The sequence below is a fragment of the Pongo pygmaeus genome, chromosome 2 (assembly GCF_028885625.2).
Source record: "Pongo pygmaeus isolate AG05252 chromosome 2, NHGRI_mPonPyg2-v2.0_pri, whole genome shotgun sequence".
Classification (NCBI taxonomy): domain Eukaryota; kingdom Metazoa; phylum Chordata; class Mammalia; order Primates; family Hominidae; genus Pongo; species Pongo pygmaeus.
In genome coordinates, this window is record NC_085930.1 from 61,340,320 (window position 1) to 61,359,481 (window position 19,162).

Below are 19,162 nucleotides of genomic sequence, written 5' to 3' on the forward strand. Positions count from 1 at the left end.
AGGAACTGTGGCCTGGGGATCTGAATGGGAGTGGGAGTGGGTGGGCCACTCCTATACGGCCACATGAGGGCCACAGAGAAGGTACGCTGGGTCTGAGACTAAGTGAGAGGTGTCAGGTGTCTGGGGCATGTCACCTTGAGCCAAGGGATGCCCAGCCTGAACTTGGCTTTACACCTAGGGCCCCACTTCACCTCCTCCCTGAGATTTACAAGGGGGAAACTGAGGCCCTGTTTACTACTGGGGAAACCGAAGATCAGGGAAGCGCAGGGCTGCGCGTGGCATAAGGCGCTCTGTCCCAGCAACCAAAGGATGTAAGCCCGTAGGTGGAGAGGGCAGCGCTGGATGCCCCACTGGGCCCAGGGATGCACCCACCACAGGATGCTGGGGGAGCCGCCGGCCTTGGCCAGCCCAGCTAGCCCTGCGGCCTTCCAGGGCACTGAGAGCCCAGGTCCCCATGGCTAAGCCCCTCAGCAGCCCAGTGGTCCTGAGCCGCCGACCCCAGACCCAGTCCTAGTCCGGCCAGAGGCGGCCGTTTACGAGCCCACACCCGTAGGTGGCGCCACAGCCGGAGAATTGGCTTTGGTTATGTTGGAGCCGCGCTGCCTTTAAATTAGGAGCAGCCCCACGCATGCGCGACTTTTCTAGCCCGAGCCCGCCGTCTGCGCCTGCGTGTTAGCCCAGACTCCCCGGTGCCCCCTAGTGACGTGCCGCAGTGTTACGAAGGGACACCAGGGCGCAAGCGCAGCTCGCTCCTCAGGCTTGCGAGAGGCCCGCTAGCCCAGCAGAGGGCGCCCACTAATCTGCACGCGGGCCCAGCGAGTTCTCTTGGTTTCGGCCAAGCTTTCTGACTGCTCCAAAAAACGGAGAAAAAGTTTCAGGGAGAGGAAGAGGATGAAGAGAGCTGCTGAAGCAGCAGACCAAATGGCCCGAGGTGGTATGCAGCCGCGGTAAAGCAGGGCCCCTCCGTGAGGCACAGCCGCCCGGGGGTTCCCTAGGGAAGCAGGGGCTGCGGCAGACGCCTCTCAGGCAGGTCAGGGTATGCACCCTCCCGCAGGGGCTCCCAAGGCCAGGTCCACGGGCACACCACTGTGAACACTGATTCAACGTGGCCTCCATGGCTTCCAACCCCCAGGACAGGACCAACCCTCTGCCCCCGGCTCAGGCCAAAGCTCGGCGAGACCGTCGCTGTTTAACAAGCATTTGCTATAGGCCACCTTGCATTATGACCGCATGTGACCCACACAGCCATCCTAGGAAGCAGGTAACAGCCCTACTCCATTTTGCACGGAAAGACTTGCCTAAGGTCACAGAGAGCGGCAGGCCTGGGATTTCCATCCAAGGATCCGACTGCAGAGCCCCACTCTGGAGGGTCTTCCTTCTTGCTCCTCCCATCCTTCCATTGTCTTTGGATCCCTCATTTCCCCCCTGCACAATCTCCTAATCCCTATGTTCAACTTCTCATTTTCAACTGGATCTTTCCCAGTGGCATTCAACACACTTGGTGTCTCCCACCTTAGAGTAGAACATTCAAGCTGCACAGCCTCCTGAAGGCCCTCACTCATCCCTTTCCCAGCCTGTTTGCGAAATGCATTGTCAGGACTCAAAGTCTCACTTCCGTCCAATTCCCATCCCCACACCAACACAGTTCTCAAGTCACCAATGGGTAAAAGGCTTCAGTGATCCACTCCTACAGCCAAAAGGCACTGCTCGGTCTCTTCAGCCTCAGATGGTTCACTCCTGGAAACATTTTTCCACTTGGCTTCATGACACCACAGTCTTGGTCTTTCTCGTCCCAGGTGAGGAGAGTCCTGGTCTTTGTCAACCCAGGTGGCCACTATTACTTTGTCGTCTTAATATTCAGTTCTGGATCTCTTCTTATTCTACACCCTTCCTAGGCACTGTCCCTTCCCACAGCCTCCTTCTCACCTTTTCCATAACCATGTCTAGGCCCAGCAGCCCCACATTTACCACTTCCACACCAGACCTTAGAATTCCAGGCCTGAATATCCACCTGCCCCGGGACATTCCCACTTGGATGTCCTGAGCACCTCCATTTTGCCATGTCTGAAACAGAATTCAGCATCAGTTCCTCACAACTGGTCTTCTACAGACTTCCCCAGTAATCCCTCAACCCACCTGCCAATATTTAAGCTGTTTGTAAGCCACTCATGCAAACATTCAATCACCCAACTACATGTCATAGATTGGTCTGAACACCTAGCTGTTAACATAAAGATGAAACCCCTGCCCTATTGAAGCTAGTTCAGTAATCACACACATTCCAACTGTGGTATATGAGGTGGAGAAGAGGTACAAAGGAAAACGAGAGGGTACCACAGGACTTGACTGAGTGTGGCAGGCCATGGATGGCTTCCTGACACAGTAACCTTAAGATGTTGCCTGAGGCTGAGCAGGAATTCTTTAGGTGGAGACAGGGAGTGAACTCCTGCAGAGAGGAAAGAGTGGCAGAAAGCCTGGCACTCATTGGCACTGTCGATTCCCCACATGACCTTTCAATCCCTTGCCTCCTGAGAGGAACCATCTCTGCTTTGCTCATCACTGTTTCCTTGATGCTGAGTAAAACATGACTCACAGGAAGGATGCAAAAACTACAAAAATGGAGGCCTCACTCCACTACTCCATTCTGTGACTTAAGCCACTTCACCTCTTTCAACACTCTAGTATTAGAATACCTCAGTGTTCTAATATGTAAAATGTAAATGCTTGCCTTGCAAACCTGCTGAGAAGCAAATCCATTATTTAATGAGTAAAAAGCACTTGATAAAAGCACTATTCCCAAAATTAAGAATTAAATTATGAGATCTTCAACAGACCAAAAACAAATGTTCACAGTCCCTGTTTTATTTCCATTTGTTCACACACGCTTTAAAAAAAAAACACATGCACTCACACAATACCCAAACATCAGGAATTAGAAGGGCATAAAACAGGGGGCTTTATAGGCTGAAAAAATATCCTAGACTTCAGAACAGAATACCAATCAAATATTGAAAATTCCTTTGTTCAAAACACAAAGATGTTTTGTTTTTAATGGGAGTTTTTTTAAAGCTTTCTTTTTTTAAAAAAAAAAAAAAAAAAAAAGGAAAGATTTAAGGACAAACAGCAAGCTTACACTGCCTGAGGCAAGGGCCTGGTTTCTCTTCCTTGAAGGCCTTTTACAGATGTCAGCTTTCACTGGCCTCCATGCACAACCTCCCACTACCACCCACTCTGCCTGCCACGGCAAAGTGCAGGCACACTGGGCCCCCTGGAGGATGCGGGCAGGGGCTACAGGGCATCCAGGATGTGGTCGATCTTGGTGACCAGCTCCTGGCGCTTTCCTGAGATGAGCTTCTCATTCTCAATGTACGTGTCTTTCTTGAGCTTGCCAGCCACCAGGCGCTCAGCCTCCACCGCCGACTTCAGCACCAGCTCCTTGACCTGTGCATCCAGCTTCTGCATTTCGCTCACCTGACCGAGGCAAGAGCAGGGCAGGACTTGTGAGCGGTCCTCCCACCCCACTCAGCAGGCCCCACCATCTCCCAGGCCTACAGACCCCAGAGCTCCACAGGGATCAGCCACAAATGCAGCCAACAGCACAGTGTCCCAGGGCAGCAGGGCTGGCTATGGAGGAAGATAGGCCTGGCTTCAAATGCCAACTTCACCACCCACAAGCCCTGTTCTTACACCCTTGTGAACAAGCCCTGCACCATCCCTGGGTCTCATCTCCATTCTAGGACTCTGACGACTGAGTATGAAACTACTTGGCAGCGCCTATCATGCCCCTGACACATAGCAGCTCCTCTATGAACATCACTTCTCTCCCTGCAGCTTGCCAAATTAGTTCCAGGGATTCAATTAGGCAAAAGATCAATGGCAACGGAAGGGGGGGTGACAGCCCTTGTCACCTACTGTATGTCACATTGAGGACTGGTATAGTCACATTCATTCAACATTCAACAAATGTTTAGTGAGCCATGGCGCGAGGCACAATTCTAGGTTCCAGAAAACAGCACTAAGGACAGATAAGGGATCTTGCCCTCAGATGCTGACATACAATTATAACACTTAAGTAGAAGAATAAATTGTTTCAGAAAGTGGTAGGTGTGGGCCAGGCACAGTGGCTCACATCTGTAATTCCAGTACTTTGGAGGCCAAGGCAGGCAGAACACTTGGGCTCAGGAGTTCAAGACCAGCCTGGGCAACATGGCGAAACTCCATCTCTACAAAAAATACAAAAAATTAGCCAGGCATGGTGGTGTGCACCTGTGATCCCAGCTACTTGAGGTGGAAGGATCGCTTGAGCCTGGAAGTAGGGCTTGCAGTGAGCGGAGATTGCACCACTACACTCCAGCATGGGCGACATAGTGAAACCCTATCTCAAAAACAAACAACAAAAAAAGTGGTAGGTGCTATGAGGAAATTCACACAGAGGAGAGGGAATGCCAGGGAGTGGACAGGGGAGTCAGTGACTTTGAGGGGCACCTCTGCAAAAAGGTTACTGTCCTCATTTACAGACAACTCCTTTACATAGCTTGTATCAGGGCAGGGTTCTGAATATTTTGCATGCATTAACTCATTTCACACTCACAACCCCTATGAGGGGCTAACACCATTCCCATTTTATAGATGAGGAAACTGAGGCACAGGAGTTAGGTGACTTGGCCAGGTTTACAAACTCTGAATCAGAGCCTGGATTCAAACCTATTGATTCTAAAGTCTAGGTTCATTTTACCACAACATAAGCAGCCTGGGACGTAGAACAGTCTGGCCTCCAGGAGAGGATGCAGCTACTCTCAATACTGGCCACAAGGGCACACAGTGCTGACGAGGCTAGCAGAGCTTCCTCCATACCCAGCTCACACCAGGACCCCAAAAATCCCTTGTTCCTCCACAAGGACGGGCACCACATGAAAAGCTACAGCCAGATGCAGTCTCATCCCACAAGCATGCAGGTAAGCAAGAGAGCTGCCCAGTATCTGCCCTAGACAGAGCAGTGAGGCATGGAGGGCCCCAAGCCAAGTGACTCTGTGATGCCCGACACTTACTCTGTCACACAGATCAGAGCCCTCTGTCTTCAGCCTGGACTGCAGCAGTGCAATCTCACTGGTCAAGGCCTTGTGTTCAGTCTCCAGGCTCTTCTTGCCACTGTTGAGGGTGGAGATGTCCCGGGATTGCTTGTACCTATTGACGGTCTCGTCAAAGTGACGGTAAAGGCCTATTCTCTTGTTGACCAGGGTCAAGACCTGCTCTGTGATGCAGGCTACCTTCATCCTGGCTTCTGCGGCTGGATCCTGAAGGAAGGAGAGGCACCATGTGTGACAACATCCAGGCTTGGGTCCACTCTGACCTTATCTCCCAAAGAACATCTGCCACCACCAGCCATCCAAAAAAGAAATGCCACCTTCTTGGAAAGTCAGAGTCAAACCCCTACTGACACCTAATCTAGACCAGGTTCAGCAATGGGCAAAACTAGGGCCATAAGGATGAGCAGACCAGCTGGGCCTGGTGGCTCATGCCTGTAATCCCAGCACCTTGGGAGGCCAAGGCGGGCAGATCACGAGGTCAGGAGTTCAAGACCAGCCTGACCAATATGGTGACACCCCATCTCTACTAAAAATACAAAAAAAAATTAGCCGGGCATGGTGGCGGGCACCTGTAATCTCAGCTACTCAGGAAGCTGAGGCAGGAGAATCACCTGAACCCAGGAGGCGGAGGCTATAGTGAGCCGAGATTGCACCACTGCACTCCAGCCTGGGCGACAGAGCGAAACTCCAACTCAAAAAAAAAAAAAGAAGATGAAGCAGACATTTCACTTCACAGTCCAGTAAGGCAGACAGATAGATGTGAATAAGGATGATAATGTCAGTGTGCCCTGCATATACATTACAGCAGTCTTGCCCATTTCATCAGCAGGAAACATTAGATAAACCAAAATTAAGGGACATTCTATAAAACTGGTCTCTATACTACAAATGTCAAGGTTATTAAACACAAAGAAAGGACCGGGAATGGTGGGTCACACCTATAATCCCCACACTTTGAGCAGCTGAGGCAGGAGGATCACTTGAGGTCAGGCGTTCAAGACCAGCCTGGGTAACATAAAGAGACTCCGTCTCTACAAAAAAATATTTTGGCCAGGTGCAGTGGCTCACACCTGTAATCCCAACATTTTGGGAGGCCGAGGCAGGCAGATTGCTTGAGTCCAGGAGTTCGAGACCAGCCTAGCCAACATGGCAAAACCCAATCTCTAATAAAAATACAAAAAATTAGCCGGGCATGGTGGTGCATGCTTGTAGTCCCAGCTACTCAGGGAGCTGAGATGGTAGTATCTCTTTAGCCCAGGAGGTCAAGGCTGCAGTGAGCCCTGATCGTGCCACTGCACTCCAGCCTGGGTAACAGAGTGAGACTCTGTCTCAAGAAAAAAAACATTTTTTTAATTAGCTGGGCATGATGGTATGCTCCTGTAGTCCCAAACTACTTGGGAGGATGAGGGGGAGGATGGCTTGAGCCCAGGAGTTCGAGGCTGCGGTGAGCTGTGATTGATCGGGGGACAGTCAGCAAAATTATGGACTGGATGTTGGTCAACAGTACTAATTAACTGGCCAGTTAATAGTATTAATTAACTAATGGACAATTACATTACCCATTCTTTGAGGAAGAAGGCACAGAAGGCAGAACAGTGGAGCCACTCACCACAAAGTTCTGAACGTGCTCTTCTACCAGATTTTTAGCAACATTACATTTCCTGAATTTGATCATTGTATTGTGATTATGTAAGAGAATACCCTTGCTCTCAGGCTACACACATGCTCAGGCTACACACATGCTCAACTATTCAAGGATAAAGGGGCACAATGTCTACAACTTAACCTCCAATGATTCAGCAGAAATAATTACACACACACACACACACACACACACACACACACTTATTCCTCGAGGCACCCCCCCCCCCCCCATCTCCGACTATCTGCACATACTCCAAGTCCTGTAGTCAGCCCTGTGGAACCCAAGTATACAAAAAGTCAGCCCTCCACATATTGGGTTTCAGATCCCTCAAACACTGTATTGAGTATTGTATTTCCTATCTGCATTTGATTATAAAAATCTGGCCAGGCACGGTGCCTCATGCCTGTAATCCCAGCACTTTGGGAGGCCGAGGCGGGTGGATCACGAGGTCAGGAAATTGAGACCATCCTGGCTAACACGGTGAAACCCCATCTCTACTAAAAATACAAAAAATTAGCCAGGCGTGGTGGCACGTACCTGTAGTCCCAGGTATTCGAGAGGCTGAGGCAGGAGAATTGCTTGAACCCAGGAGGTGGAGGTTGCAGCAAGCCGAGAGCACACCACTGCACTCCAGCCTGGGCAACAGAGCAAGACTCCGTCCCAGGAAAAAAAGGAAAGAAAAAAAATCTGCATATAAGTGGACCCACACAGTTCGGCTGGATCAACATCTTTGCTCACAGGTCCTACCAAAACCCCTCCCTGCTGTCTCACAAACATCAGCCCCTCCAACTGAATGCCCTTCCCCACCTTCTTTGCCTGTCACCTTCTCAGGGTAGCCTTGGGGCCTCCCAGGTCGCCCCACTAGAAGCACACCCTTGGTGCGCACCTGTAGTCCCAGCTACGCAGGAGGCTGAGGCAGAAGAATCGCTCGAACCCGGGAGGCAGAGGTTGCCGTGAGCGGAGATTGCGCCACTGCACTCCAGCCTGGCAACAGAGCGAGACTCCATCTCAAAAAAAAAAAAAAAAAAAAAAAGCACACCCTGTGCCTGTCATCACATTCCCACAGTCCTCAAGCACCAGCTGTGCTCATCTCCTCCACCAGGCCTCACCAATAAGTGCCTGGTACTAGTGCCTACCCTGGGGCACGGCGCCAAGAGCCCTAAGGAACAATGAGAGAATGAGAAATGGAGGAAGGAAGGAAGGAAAAGACCAAGAGGATGACCTGAGGATAACAGCAGTGCAGCCTGGGGAGGACCAAGGAGCCACAGAGCCTGTCAGGGAGCAGATAGTGGGGGTGGGGAGAAGGGTGCTGACGGGGCCAGGTCAGTGGTTTCTGCTCCCAACAAGGAATCACCAAGGGGGATGGGGGGAGGGAGAGGGGACTAAGAGGGGAGTTCCACCTCCAAGTTCCACTGAATAACAAGAAGCAAAACAGCTAAATAAGCACCAATCTTTTCATGTTTTTCCTACCTCAACTGAGCATCCAAGTTACTCTGTCTCCAGAGCCAAAACAAGACAGAAGCAGGGACTTAACCTCCTGTGCTGGTGACCACAAGCAACAAAAACAAAGTACCCTTCCAGCAAGGATGAGCATAGGCAGGGGTCTTTTGGCCATGGCGTCCCGCCCTGGGCTCACTGTGAGGATCGGTGCTCAAGCTGGTGAAATATTACCAAGGACACAAATGACAAGCAGGAAGAAGGCTGAGATGGTACCTTGGTGATGGAGAAGTCCAGCCGAACATAGATGATAACGGTGAAGAACAGGATGTAGAAAGCCGCCACCACCAGCAGGGGCTCCTGCAGCATGAGCACCTTGTTGAACGTGTAGTGGACCTGGGAGAAGCAAGAGGACAGGCTTCATCAGGGCTGTAGGGACACGGGAGCCTAGACTCACGCAGGCTGGCCCACTTGACCTGCTGCCCCACCCCAAGACCAGAAGACGCCATGAGCTCAAATGACTCCAGCCCAAGGAGGGACGGGGGTGAGTTCTTGGCCCCAGAGCCCACTGTCTGGGGAAGACACCATGGAAGGCAAACAGTGGAGCCACTCACCACAATGTCCTGAATGTGCTGTTCTACCAGATTTTTCTTGTAGGCAACAATCACAGGGCGGCCAAATGTGTCCAGATAGGTGTAGTGCAGCTCATCTGGGGCACGGCTGATTTCATAGGGACTATCAATTTCAATGTTCCTGGAAGAAGATGGGAATAAAATATAGCCTCCAACCAACTACATCGATAAACCAGGTTTAGGATCAGAGAATTCCAAGGCTAAGGGGCCTTTCAAGATCACTAAATTCACACTCCTCCACTCTGCTCCCTTCCCAGCTATGGAGAACACCCACTCTCTTGAGACAGGGGAGCCAGTGCCAGAAAGCCCTTTGTTTTAAAGCCCTTGTCTGCTGGGGCAACAACTGTCCCTCTGAATCCTCCACTCCCAAGTTCTCACAGGTAATGGCCCCACTCCTTGGAGTCACAAAGTTGACACAGCTCTCCTGTACATCCTACCCAGTGAGTCCCTGGGAGGCTAGAACAGATGCCTCACGAGCTGTTCTGAATGTTCTTTCTCTTCACATGAGTAAGAGCTTCTTATGGGGCAGGGGACATGTCCTGCTTTTGTCTGCCCAGGCCCACTATCCCTTCTCCTGGTAAACAGCACAGCCTGCATTTGCGTGAGGAACTACTCTTCCACTATGGAACATTCTCCACAGGAAGAAAATCAAGGGGTCTCTCATTCTGGCAGTCAGAGTGGACATGTGACTCAAGAGAGGCCAAGTAGATGTTCCCTGATAAAGTAAATCTAGAGAAAAGTGACACAAAGACTGTGCACCTAGAACACAGGCTCTCCTTAGGGTACCACAAGGGTACAACCAGAGAAATCGGGTGCAAAGGAGAGGAACAGTCACACTCACTTGGCTCCTTCAGGCAGGATGATCTTCACAGTCAGAGAATCTATCACTTGTTCATCAAACACATGGTCCACAAACCTCATCTTCAGTGCATACTGGTCACCTGAAGGATCAAGCAAGCATAAGCCATGATGTGGAAAACAGATCAAATAGGCAGGAGAGAAAGAAGTACAGGGCTCACATAAAGACAGAGCAACTAGACAGCAAAACCAAAAACCCATGGACCGTGTTTACAACAAAACCAGGCAACAAAGTATCTCTACTGAACCCCACAACACAGAGACAGGGATGGGGGTCAAAACACCGACAGCCACAAGACCTTCACGTTATCAGTGTCTGTGAAGGAGAAAGCAGAGAGAAGAAACAGGGCAACTGACAGGGCTTGAGAACAGCAGAACCCCCAAACACACAACTGGGATTCCATAGAGAGCACAGCAGGCCAATGTGAGGAGTGGCTGAAACTTGGAGCAGTTGTGCCCTGCCTAATGGTGAGTGAAATGGGCCTGCAGAAGGTCTAAGAGTCTGCAGCAGTCTAGTCCCTGAGAGCAGAACTCCCCTTCTGGGACAGTGCCCTACAGTGAGGAGAAACTGCTCAACACAATCAAAATTGAGCATGATAGGGACAATGGAACTCAAAAACCGCACAGGGGAAAGCTCAGAAAGCAAGCCACATGTTTTTGCAGTATACCACACTAAAATAGCAGAGATCTGGGAAGGTACAAAAGCCACTCTAAACCATCCCTCCTTCGGAAAGGTCACATTAAAAATGATCAACAGACAGTGGCTCATGCCTGTAATCCCAGTACTTTGAGAGGCAGAGGCAGGCAGATCACCTGAGGTCAGGAGTTCAAGACCAGCCTGGCCAACATGGTGAAACCCCGTCTCTACTAAAACTATAAAAATTAGCTGGGTGTGGTGGCACATGCCTGTAATCCCAGCAACTTGGGAAGCTGAGGTAAGAAAATCACTTCAACCCAGGAGGTGGAGGTTGCAGTGAGCTGAGATTGTGCCACCATACTCCAGCCTGGGAAACAGTGTGAGACTCCGTCTTAAAAAAGAAAAAAAAAAAAAAAAAAAAAAAGATTAAGTTATATAAGAAAAATGGGATGAAAACAAGAACATCCCTATAAGAAAATGAAAACATGCCAGCAAGACGCCCATAAAAACGAACCAGGAGACTGCTCCTGCTATTCCAAAACAAGCTAAAGGTACTAACAAAATCATGTAAGTCATGCAAGGACAATGTAAACAATAATTAGAAAAATTCAGGCCAGGCGCGGTGGCTCACTCCGGTAATCCCAGCACTTTGGGAGGTTGAGGCAGGTGGATCACCTGAGGTCAGGAGTTCGAGCGCAGCATGGCCAACATAGTGAAACCCCATCTCTACTAAAAATTAAAAATTAGCTGGGCGTGGTGGCACACGCCTGTAGTCCCAGCTACTCCAGAAGCTGAGGCAGGAGAATCTCTTGAACCCAGGAGGCGGAGGTTGCAATGAGCTGAGATCGTGCCAAGGCACTCCAGCCTGGGAGGTTACAGTGAGCTGAGATCGCGTCACTGCACTCCAGCCTGGGCGACAGAGTGAGACTCCGTCTCAAAAAAAAAAAAAAAAGAAAGAAAAATTCAGAAAAATGATAGAAATCACGAAAAAAATGTAGAAATAAAAGAGGCATTTTAGGAATTAAGGCTAATTAAGATGGATTAGAGTGAATAACAACAAACAATAATGCTAATGCTTTAAGATAAATGCAAAGAAAAGCAACTTTATTTTTTAGAGACAGGGTCTTGCTCTGTCACCCAGGCCAGAGGGCAACTTCCTGGGCTCAAGTGTTATTACTCCTGCCTCAGCCTCCCAAGTAGCTGAGACTACAGGTGTGAGCCAGATAATTTTTCATTTTAAAAAATTTTTTTGTAGAGACCCGTTTTCACCATGTTGCCCCGGCTGGTCTCAAACTCCTGAGCTCAAGCAATCCTCCCGCCTCAGCCTCCCAGAAAAGTTTTAAATGAAAAAACAGGCCTGGCACAGTGGCTTACACCTATAATCCCAGCACTTTGGGAGGCCAAGGCAAGCAGATCACTTGAGGTCAGGAGTTCAAAACCTGCCTGACCAACGTAGTGAAACCCCCTCTCTACTAAAAATACAAAAAATAACCAGGCATGATGGCGGATGCCTGTAGTCTCAGCTACTCGGGAGGCTGAGGCAGGAGAATCGCTTGAACCCAGGAGGCAGAGGTTGCAGTGAGCGGAGATCAAGCCAAGAAAAACAGATGTAGATGTTAACTGCAGATTAATAGATAAGGCAAATTGAATAGATTGAAAAGGGCAAAACTAAGGTATAGTATGTAGAGATATACACTTGGGTGATAAAACTACAAAGATATTCAAGAAAGTGATTACTCAAAGGCGGGGCAGTGACTTTGAGAAGGAAGAGGTACATGGAACACTTTTTGGGTAGCTAGCAAATTTTGATTTCTTGACAGGAGGGGGTGGGGAGCGGCACAAGGTCTTCCTCATAATAATTCACTGAGCTATAAATTTTTTGTATGGTTTTATCTTATTTTTCAGTAAAAAGGTTTTAAAGAAAGACTTGGCCAGGCGTGGTGGCTCTCGCCTATAATCCTAGCACTTTGGGAGGCCGAGGCCCATGGATCACCTGAGGTCAGGAGTTCAAGACCAGCCTGGCCAACATGGTGAAACCCCGTCTCTACTAGAAATACAAAAAATTAGCTGAGCGTGGTGGCGGGCACCTATAATCCCAGCTACTCGGGAGGCTGAGGCAGGAGAATCACTTGAACCAGGAGGTGGAGGTTGCAGTGAGCCAAAATCGCACCATTCCACTCCAGCCTGGGTGGCAAGAGTGAGACTCCGTCTCAAAAAAAAGAAAGACTTGAAGAAAATATGACAAAATGTTTTCAATCATTAGTTCTGGGTGTTCATATAAAAGTGTTTTTTATTATTCTCTGAATTTTCATTTTTTAAATAACTCAAAAACTATTTAAAGGAATTTCAGCAGTTCCATCTGATGACAGAACTGCAAGTAAGAAGACGACTTTTACATACTGTTCGGACTGACTATCAAATGCATGTATTACTTTTACAATAGTAACTCGTACCCACTCATAAAAAGTTGGTCCTGATAAACCAGCCTTCCTGAGAATGACAAATGAACACACTCCATCTATAAAGACTGATAATTGAAAGAAAGAAAATTCATGAAATTAAAGAAAAGTTTCTCCCTTACTATTGAAGACTGACCCAAATTATAGAGGTACTCATAGCTTGGGAGGTTGTAGCCAACGATGTAATGGGTCTTCCACCCGCCAAAGAGAGGGAAGCGAGGCCGGATTTCCATCTCTACAGAGTCATCCAAAATAAGGAGGTGGCTGGTGGAAACATTGCCAATCTCATCCCGGTAATAAACATCCTGGGCAGCAGCAGGAAGGATGGTCTGCAAGAGAGTGGATATGCCCTTCTAAAACTCCAGGAACCAGCTGAGAGGAAATGATCCTCAACACAGAAGACTTCCTGCACCAAGATCCTCACATGGTACTACTTAATTAAAATAGTCCCCAAACATAAACAACCTAAAAAAGTCTAACTTTCCCACAAAGGTTTCAAAATTTCTAGAAATTGCGTCGACTTCTCAATCAAGGGTGCTAACTACCCAAATTCTTCTAAACAGTAAATAATTAAGGGAAATGCAAATACCTTTGTGAACATTGAAGACTTAATACAAAGGTAAAAATAATCCTGCAAGTTATTTTGCAGAGAAGAAAACTAAAGATAGAAGACAGAAGAAATTTCATCAAATTACTAGGTGGTAGGGTTACAGAAAGGGTTTTTCTACCTGATATTCTTTATTGTATCTTCCAAATCTGTCAGTGTATTTTGATCATGGGAGGAAGGGATCATACCTTTGTTCACATACTGACCCCTTCTATCATACAAAAGTAAAAAAACAAGTTTATAAGATTGCATTTATGGGACAAAAAAGATTTAAAAACTGTATATGCAATATGATAAAATGTTTTTTAAAAACACTACAAAAGAACAAAGAAATAGATCAAAATGTCAGCTGTGTTTGGGTGGCACAGTACTATGAATATGCTTTTCCTTTTTCTATTCAAATTTTCATTTAAAAAATATGGTTTAGGCCAGGCGCGGTGGCTCACGCCTGTAATCCCAGGACTTTGGGAGGCCGAGGCGGGTGGATCATGAGGTCAGGAGATTGAGACCATCCTGGCTAACACGGTGAAACCCCATCTCTACTAAAAACACAAAAAATTAGCTAGGCGTGGTGGCGGGCGCCTGTAGTCCCAGCTACTCGGGAGGCTGAGGCAGGAGAATGGCATGAACCCGGGAGGCGGAGCTTGCCGTGAGCCGGAGCTTGCCGTGAGCCGAGATCCTGCCACTGCACTCCAGCCTGGGCAACAGAGCGAGACTCTGTCTCAAAAAAAAATGGTTTAGGCTGGGCATGGTGGCTCACGCCTGTAATCCCAGCAGTTTGAGAGGCCAAGGTAGGTGGATCACTTGACGCCAGGAGTTCGAGACCAGCCTGGCCAACATGGTGAAACCCTGTCTCTACTAAAAATACAAAAATTAGCTGGGTGTAGTGGTGCATGCATGTAATCCCAGCTACTCAGGAGTCTGAGGCAGGAGAATCACTTGAACCCAGGAGGCGGAGGCTGCAATGAGCAGAGATCACGCCACTATGCTCCAGCCTGGGTGGCACAGTGAGACTGTCTCAAAGAAAAAAAAGAAAATGGCTTATTTATATATATGGGGGGATATTTTTTAAGATTCTGTTGGTTTCTAACACTGCCAATCAACAAGATGAACATCAGTCAACCCTAAACAACTGCCTAAATATTTAGCTAGTTTCGAAAAGCAAAGAATAGGTAGCTATGATAAAGTCCTCGTTTCTCACAATGTCCAAGTTGAACATTCCATACCTTAAAAGAACGGATGGAGGATATGCCACTATCTGGCTGTCTCTGGTAATCATAGCGTGAGAAAGGCCCCTTAAGCACAGCTCCTGTGTGCTTTAAGTCCACATTTTCTTCCACAGCAATATTACCCCAGTGAGAGACTTCAATGACTCGGGTCATGCTGGTGATGGTCAGGAAAGGGCTGTTGTTCTCATAATGTACTTTAAAAGTATCCTGGAAGGAAGGAAACAAATAGTTCAAAGTTTTGGCAACAGAGAAAGCACCATTAGTTTAAATCAAATTGACTGGAGACAACCTATATATCAGCAACAGAATGGGTAAATTATGATGTACCTAACATATGCAACATTTTAAAATTATGTTTACTAGGACTTCTTGCTAACATATGGGAATAAATGTTCCTGATATATTATTAATTCAAAAAATAGGACGCAAAAAAATAATATGTCTGGAGCTGATTGTATGTATTAGGCAGTTTTGTAAGAGTTCTAAATAAGTGCATTATCTCATTTCATTCTCAAGACAATATGATGAAATAAGAACTACTTATCCCCATTTGACAAATAAAAATCTCAAGGCCTGGCAGTTTCCAAAATTTTGTTCAAGGTCATAAACCTAAGTGGCAATACAAGGTCTGCTAAGTTCCGACTTCACTTTTTTTTCTTTCTTTTTGAGACGGAGTCTTGCTCTGTCACCCAGGCTGGAGTACAATGTACAACCTCAGCTCACTGCAACCTCCACCTCCTGGGTTCAAGTGATTTTCCTGCCTCAGCCTCCCTAGTAGCTGGAATTACAGGCGTGCACCACCACATCTGGCTAATTTCTGTACTTTTAGTAGAGATGGGGTTTCACTATGTTGGCCAAGCTGGTCTCGAACCCCTGACCTCAGGTGATCCGCCCACCTTGGCCTACCAAAGTGCTGGGATTACAGGTATGAGCCGCCACGCCCAGCCAGCCATCGTGCCCAGACTGATTTCACTCTTCTATGTGGTAAATACTACCTCTCAATAAGGCCCAACACACCTTGCTTCCCAAAAGTCTATGAAAAGGACAAGATCTATTTTGTTAGCTCTTACAGCTAGTTTATTCACTAGTTTATTCCCTCATTCTATGACTAGATTTTTAAAAGTACAATTCACTCATAATCATATTTGATAGCATTTAATGCCAGTACAAGCAAGGGCATTAGGAAACCAGCAGTTTCACACGCTGGAATCCTAAAAAATTGATTAAATCTTTTGAAAAACTACTTGGCAAAATACAGCAAGAGGTTTTTCTTTTTTTTTTTTTAATTATAAACAGTCTCACTCTGTCACCCAGGCTGGAGTACAGTGGCACAATCTTGGCTCAATGCAGTCTCAACCTCCTGGGCTCAAGCAGTCCTCCCACCTCAAGCCCCATGAGTGGCTGGGATTCCAGGTGCATGCCACCACGCCCAGCTAATTTTCTGTATTTTTTGTAGAGATGGAATTTCACCATGGTGCCCAAGCTGGTCGCAAGCAATCTACCCACCTTGACCTCCCAAAGTGCTGGGATTATAAGCATGAGCCACTGTGCCCAACCAGCAAGAGATTTTAAAATGTTCATATCCTTCAATTTGAAAAACATTACTTCAGAAAATCCTGAGAATACAAAAATACATAACTTTTGTATAATATGCAGAGATGTATATTATAATATCAAATAAAAAAAAAACTGTTTAACTATAGAAACTTGGCAAATAAGCTCTAGGACATCAAATCAGTGAGTTAGCCACTTAAAAACGGTTTACAGGCTGGGTGCAGTGAAACTTTGGGAGGCCAAGGCGGGCAGATCACAAGGTCAGAAGTTTGAGACCAGCCTGGCCAATATGGTGAAACCCCGTCTTTACTAAAAATAGAAAAATTAGCCAGGCGTGGTGGTGGGCACATGTAGTCCCAGATACTCAGGAGGCTGAGGCAGGAGAATCACTTGAACCCGGGAGGTGGAGGTTGCAGTGAGCCGAGATTGTGCCACTGCACTCCAGCCTGGGCAACAGAGTGAGACTGTTTCAAAAAAAAAAAAAAAAAAAAAAACTGTTTACAGGCCGGCCGCGCACAGTGGCTCACACTTGTAATCCCAGCACTTTGGGAGGCCAAAGTGGGCAGATCACTTGAGGTCAGGAGTTTCAGACCAGCCTGGCCAACATGGTGAAACCCTGTCTCTACCAAAAAATACAAAAATTAGCCAGGCATGGTGGCACATGCCTGTTAAGTCCCAACTACTGGGGAGGCTGAGGTGGGAGAATCACTTAAACTCAAGAGGCAGAGGTTGCAGTGAGCTGAGATTGCACCACTACACTCCAGCCTGGGTGACAGAGTAAGACCCTGTCTCAAAAAAAAAAAAAAAAAAAAAAAAAAAGGTTGACAAAGGTAACGTAGTAATATGTAAAATGTTTAGAGAATATTCTAAGTGGCAAAGGTATTACACAATACTTTATACATAATATGACATTAAACATAATACGTACATTAAAAAGCCCTATGCTTAGAAACAACTCAGGTACTAAAATGTCTATAGTGTCGATAGTGGCTGTGAACTGACCTCAAATCCTCCTTTTTGCCAAATGGTCTCTCATGAACCTTTTTTTTTTTTTGAGACGAAGTCTCACCCTGTCGCCCAGATTGGAGTGCAATGGCGCGATCTCGGCTCACTGCAACTTCCACCTCCCAGGTTCAAGTGAGTCTCCTGCCTCAGCCTCTCAAGTAGTTAGAATTACAGGTGCATGCCACCATGCTCGACTAATTTTTTTATCTTTAGTAGAGACAGGGTTTCACCATGTTGGCCAGGCTGGTCTCGAACTCCTGACCTCGTGATCTGCCAACCTCGGCCTCCTAAAGTGCCAGGGTTACAGACCTGAGCCACCACGCCCAGCCTCTCATGAATGTTCTATTAACTTAAAATGGATGAAAGTCGAAAACCCAAAATATTTATATTTTTAAAAACCTGCGTAGAGGAAAATCAAATCAGTGTCCCAATATGAACTCTCACTCAGTTTTAATTAAGTAAAAGAAATCATGCAGTTAGAGAAAGCACAGCTCAGAGTGGCAAGGCTGTCATCTTCACAGTGGGCACATGGGCCCTGGGCACTCTGCAACCACAACAGGAGGCACAGAAACCCTCTCTCTCCCCAAAAACAACCCCACCGTGCAACAATATACATAGGGAGCTATGTTTTGAGACATGGAGGAATATGAGTATGTTTACTACAAATCCTCATACATTTAGAAGGAAACGCTAGAAGAATAAACCAAAAGCTAACATAAATGGTTACCAAGGAGAACAAATGAACAGGAGAATCGGAAGCAAGAATTCTCTGACTATAACTTTTTTTTTTTTTGGAGACAGAGTCTTGCTCTGTTGCCCAGACTGGAGTGCAGTGGCACAATCTTGGCTACTGCAACCCCTACCTCCTCGGTTCAAGCAGTTCTCGTGCCTCAACCTCCCTAGCAAGTGGGACTAGAGTTGAGTGCAACTACACCCAGCTAATTTTTGTATTTTTAGTAGAGATGGGGTTTCACCATGTTGGCCAGGCTGGTCTTGAACTCCTAGCTTCAAGTGATCTGCCCGCCTCAGCCTCCCAAAGTGCTGGGATTACAGGCATGAGCCAGTGCGCCTGGCCCTATAACTTGTGAGATATACATACATATATATATATATACACACACACACACACACACATACATATATACACATACATATATACATACATATATATACATACATACATATATACACATACATATATATACACACATATATACATACATAAATACACATACATATATACATACATATATATACATACATATATATATATATAACTTGTGATATATATGCACACACACACACACACATATAAAAAAAACAAAATGGTACACCTGGCCTTATATATATATATGTGTGTATATATATAAATATATATATATATAAGTATCTTATATAAGTGCACTTATGTATATAAGGCCATATATACATATATATATGCACCTGGCCTTTTAACTTGTTATATACAACTTGTTATATATAATTTTGTTACATGTAACTTGTTATATATAATTTTGTTACATGTAACTTGCTATATATAATTTGTTACATGTAACTTGTTATATATAATTTTGTTACATGTAACTTGTTATATATAATTTTGTTACATATAACTTGTTACATATAATTTTGTTACATATTTGTTATATATAATTTTGACTATGAAATCATGTTGTTTTCATATTCAAAAAATTACATTAATATAAAGTTCTTAAAAGTTTAAAACAACCCAAAATGAACAGCCCTAACTATGTATCAAACTGACATTTGAAACATAAAAAACAGGCTGGGCGCAGTGACTTACACCTGTAATCCCAGCACTTTGGGAGGCTGAGGCAGCCGGATCACCTGAGCTCAGGAGTTCAAGACCAGCCTGGCCAACATGGAGAAACCCCGTCTCTACAAAAAATACAAAAATTAGCCAGGTGTGGTAGCGGGCACCTGTAATCCCAGCTACTCAGAAGGCTGAGGTAGGAGAATTGCTTGAACCCAGGAGGCAGAGGTTGCGGTGA

General features: G+C 46.5%; 1 protein-coding gene across 1 annotated transcript in view; it reads right to left on the reverse strand.

Moving 5' to 3' along the window:
* Nucleotides 1-2,841: 2,841 nt before the first annotated feature.
* The window catches only part of RPN1 (ribophorin I), a 30,854-nt gene continuing 14,533 nt past the window's right edge, over nucleotides 2,842-19,162 (reverse strand). The window contains exons 4-10 of the mRNA XM_054482139.2: nucleotides 14,589-14,798; nucleotides 12,892-13,084; nucleotides 9,643-9,742; nucleotides 8,784-8,922; nucleotides 8,446-8,565; nucleotides 5,049-5,294; nucleotides 2,842-3,471 (exon numbers count right to left, since the gene is read on the reverse strand). Of these exons, the coding sequence (XP_054338114.1) occupies nucleotides 3,289-3,471; nucleotides 5,049-5,294; nucleotides 8,446-8,565; nucleotides 8,784-8,922; nucleotides 9,643-9,742; nucleotides 12,892-13,084; nucleotides 14,589-14,798 (1,191 nt within the window). The 3' untranslated portion in view covers nucleotides 2,842-3,288. The remainder of the gene's footprint in view (nucleotides 3,472-5,048; nucleotides 5,295-8,445; nucleotides 8,566-8,783; nucleotides 8,923-9,642; nucleotides 9,743-12,891; nucleotides 13,085-14,588; nucleotides 14,799-19,162) is intronic.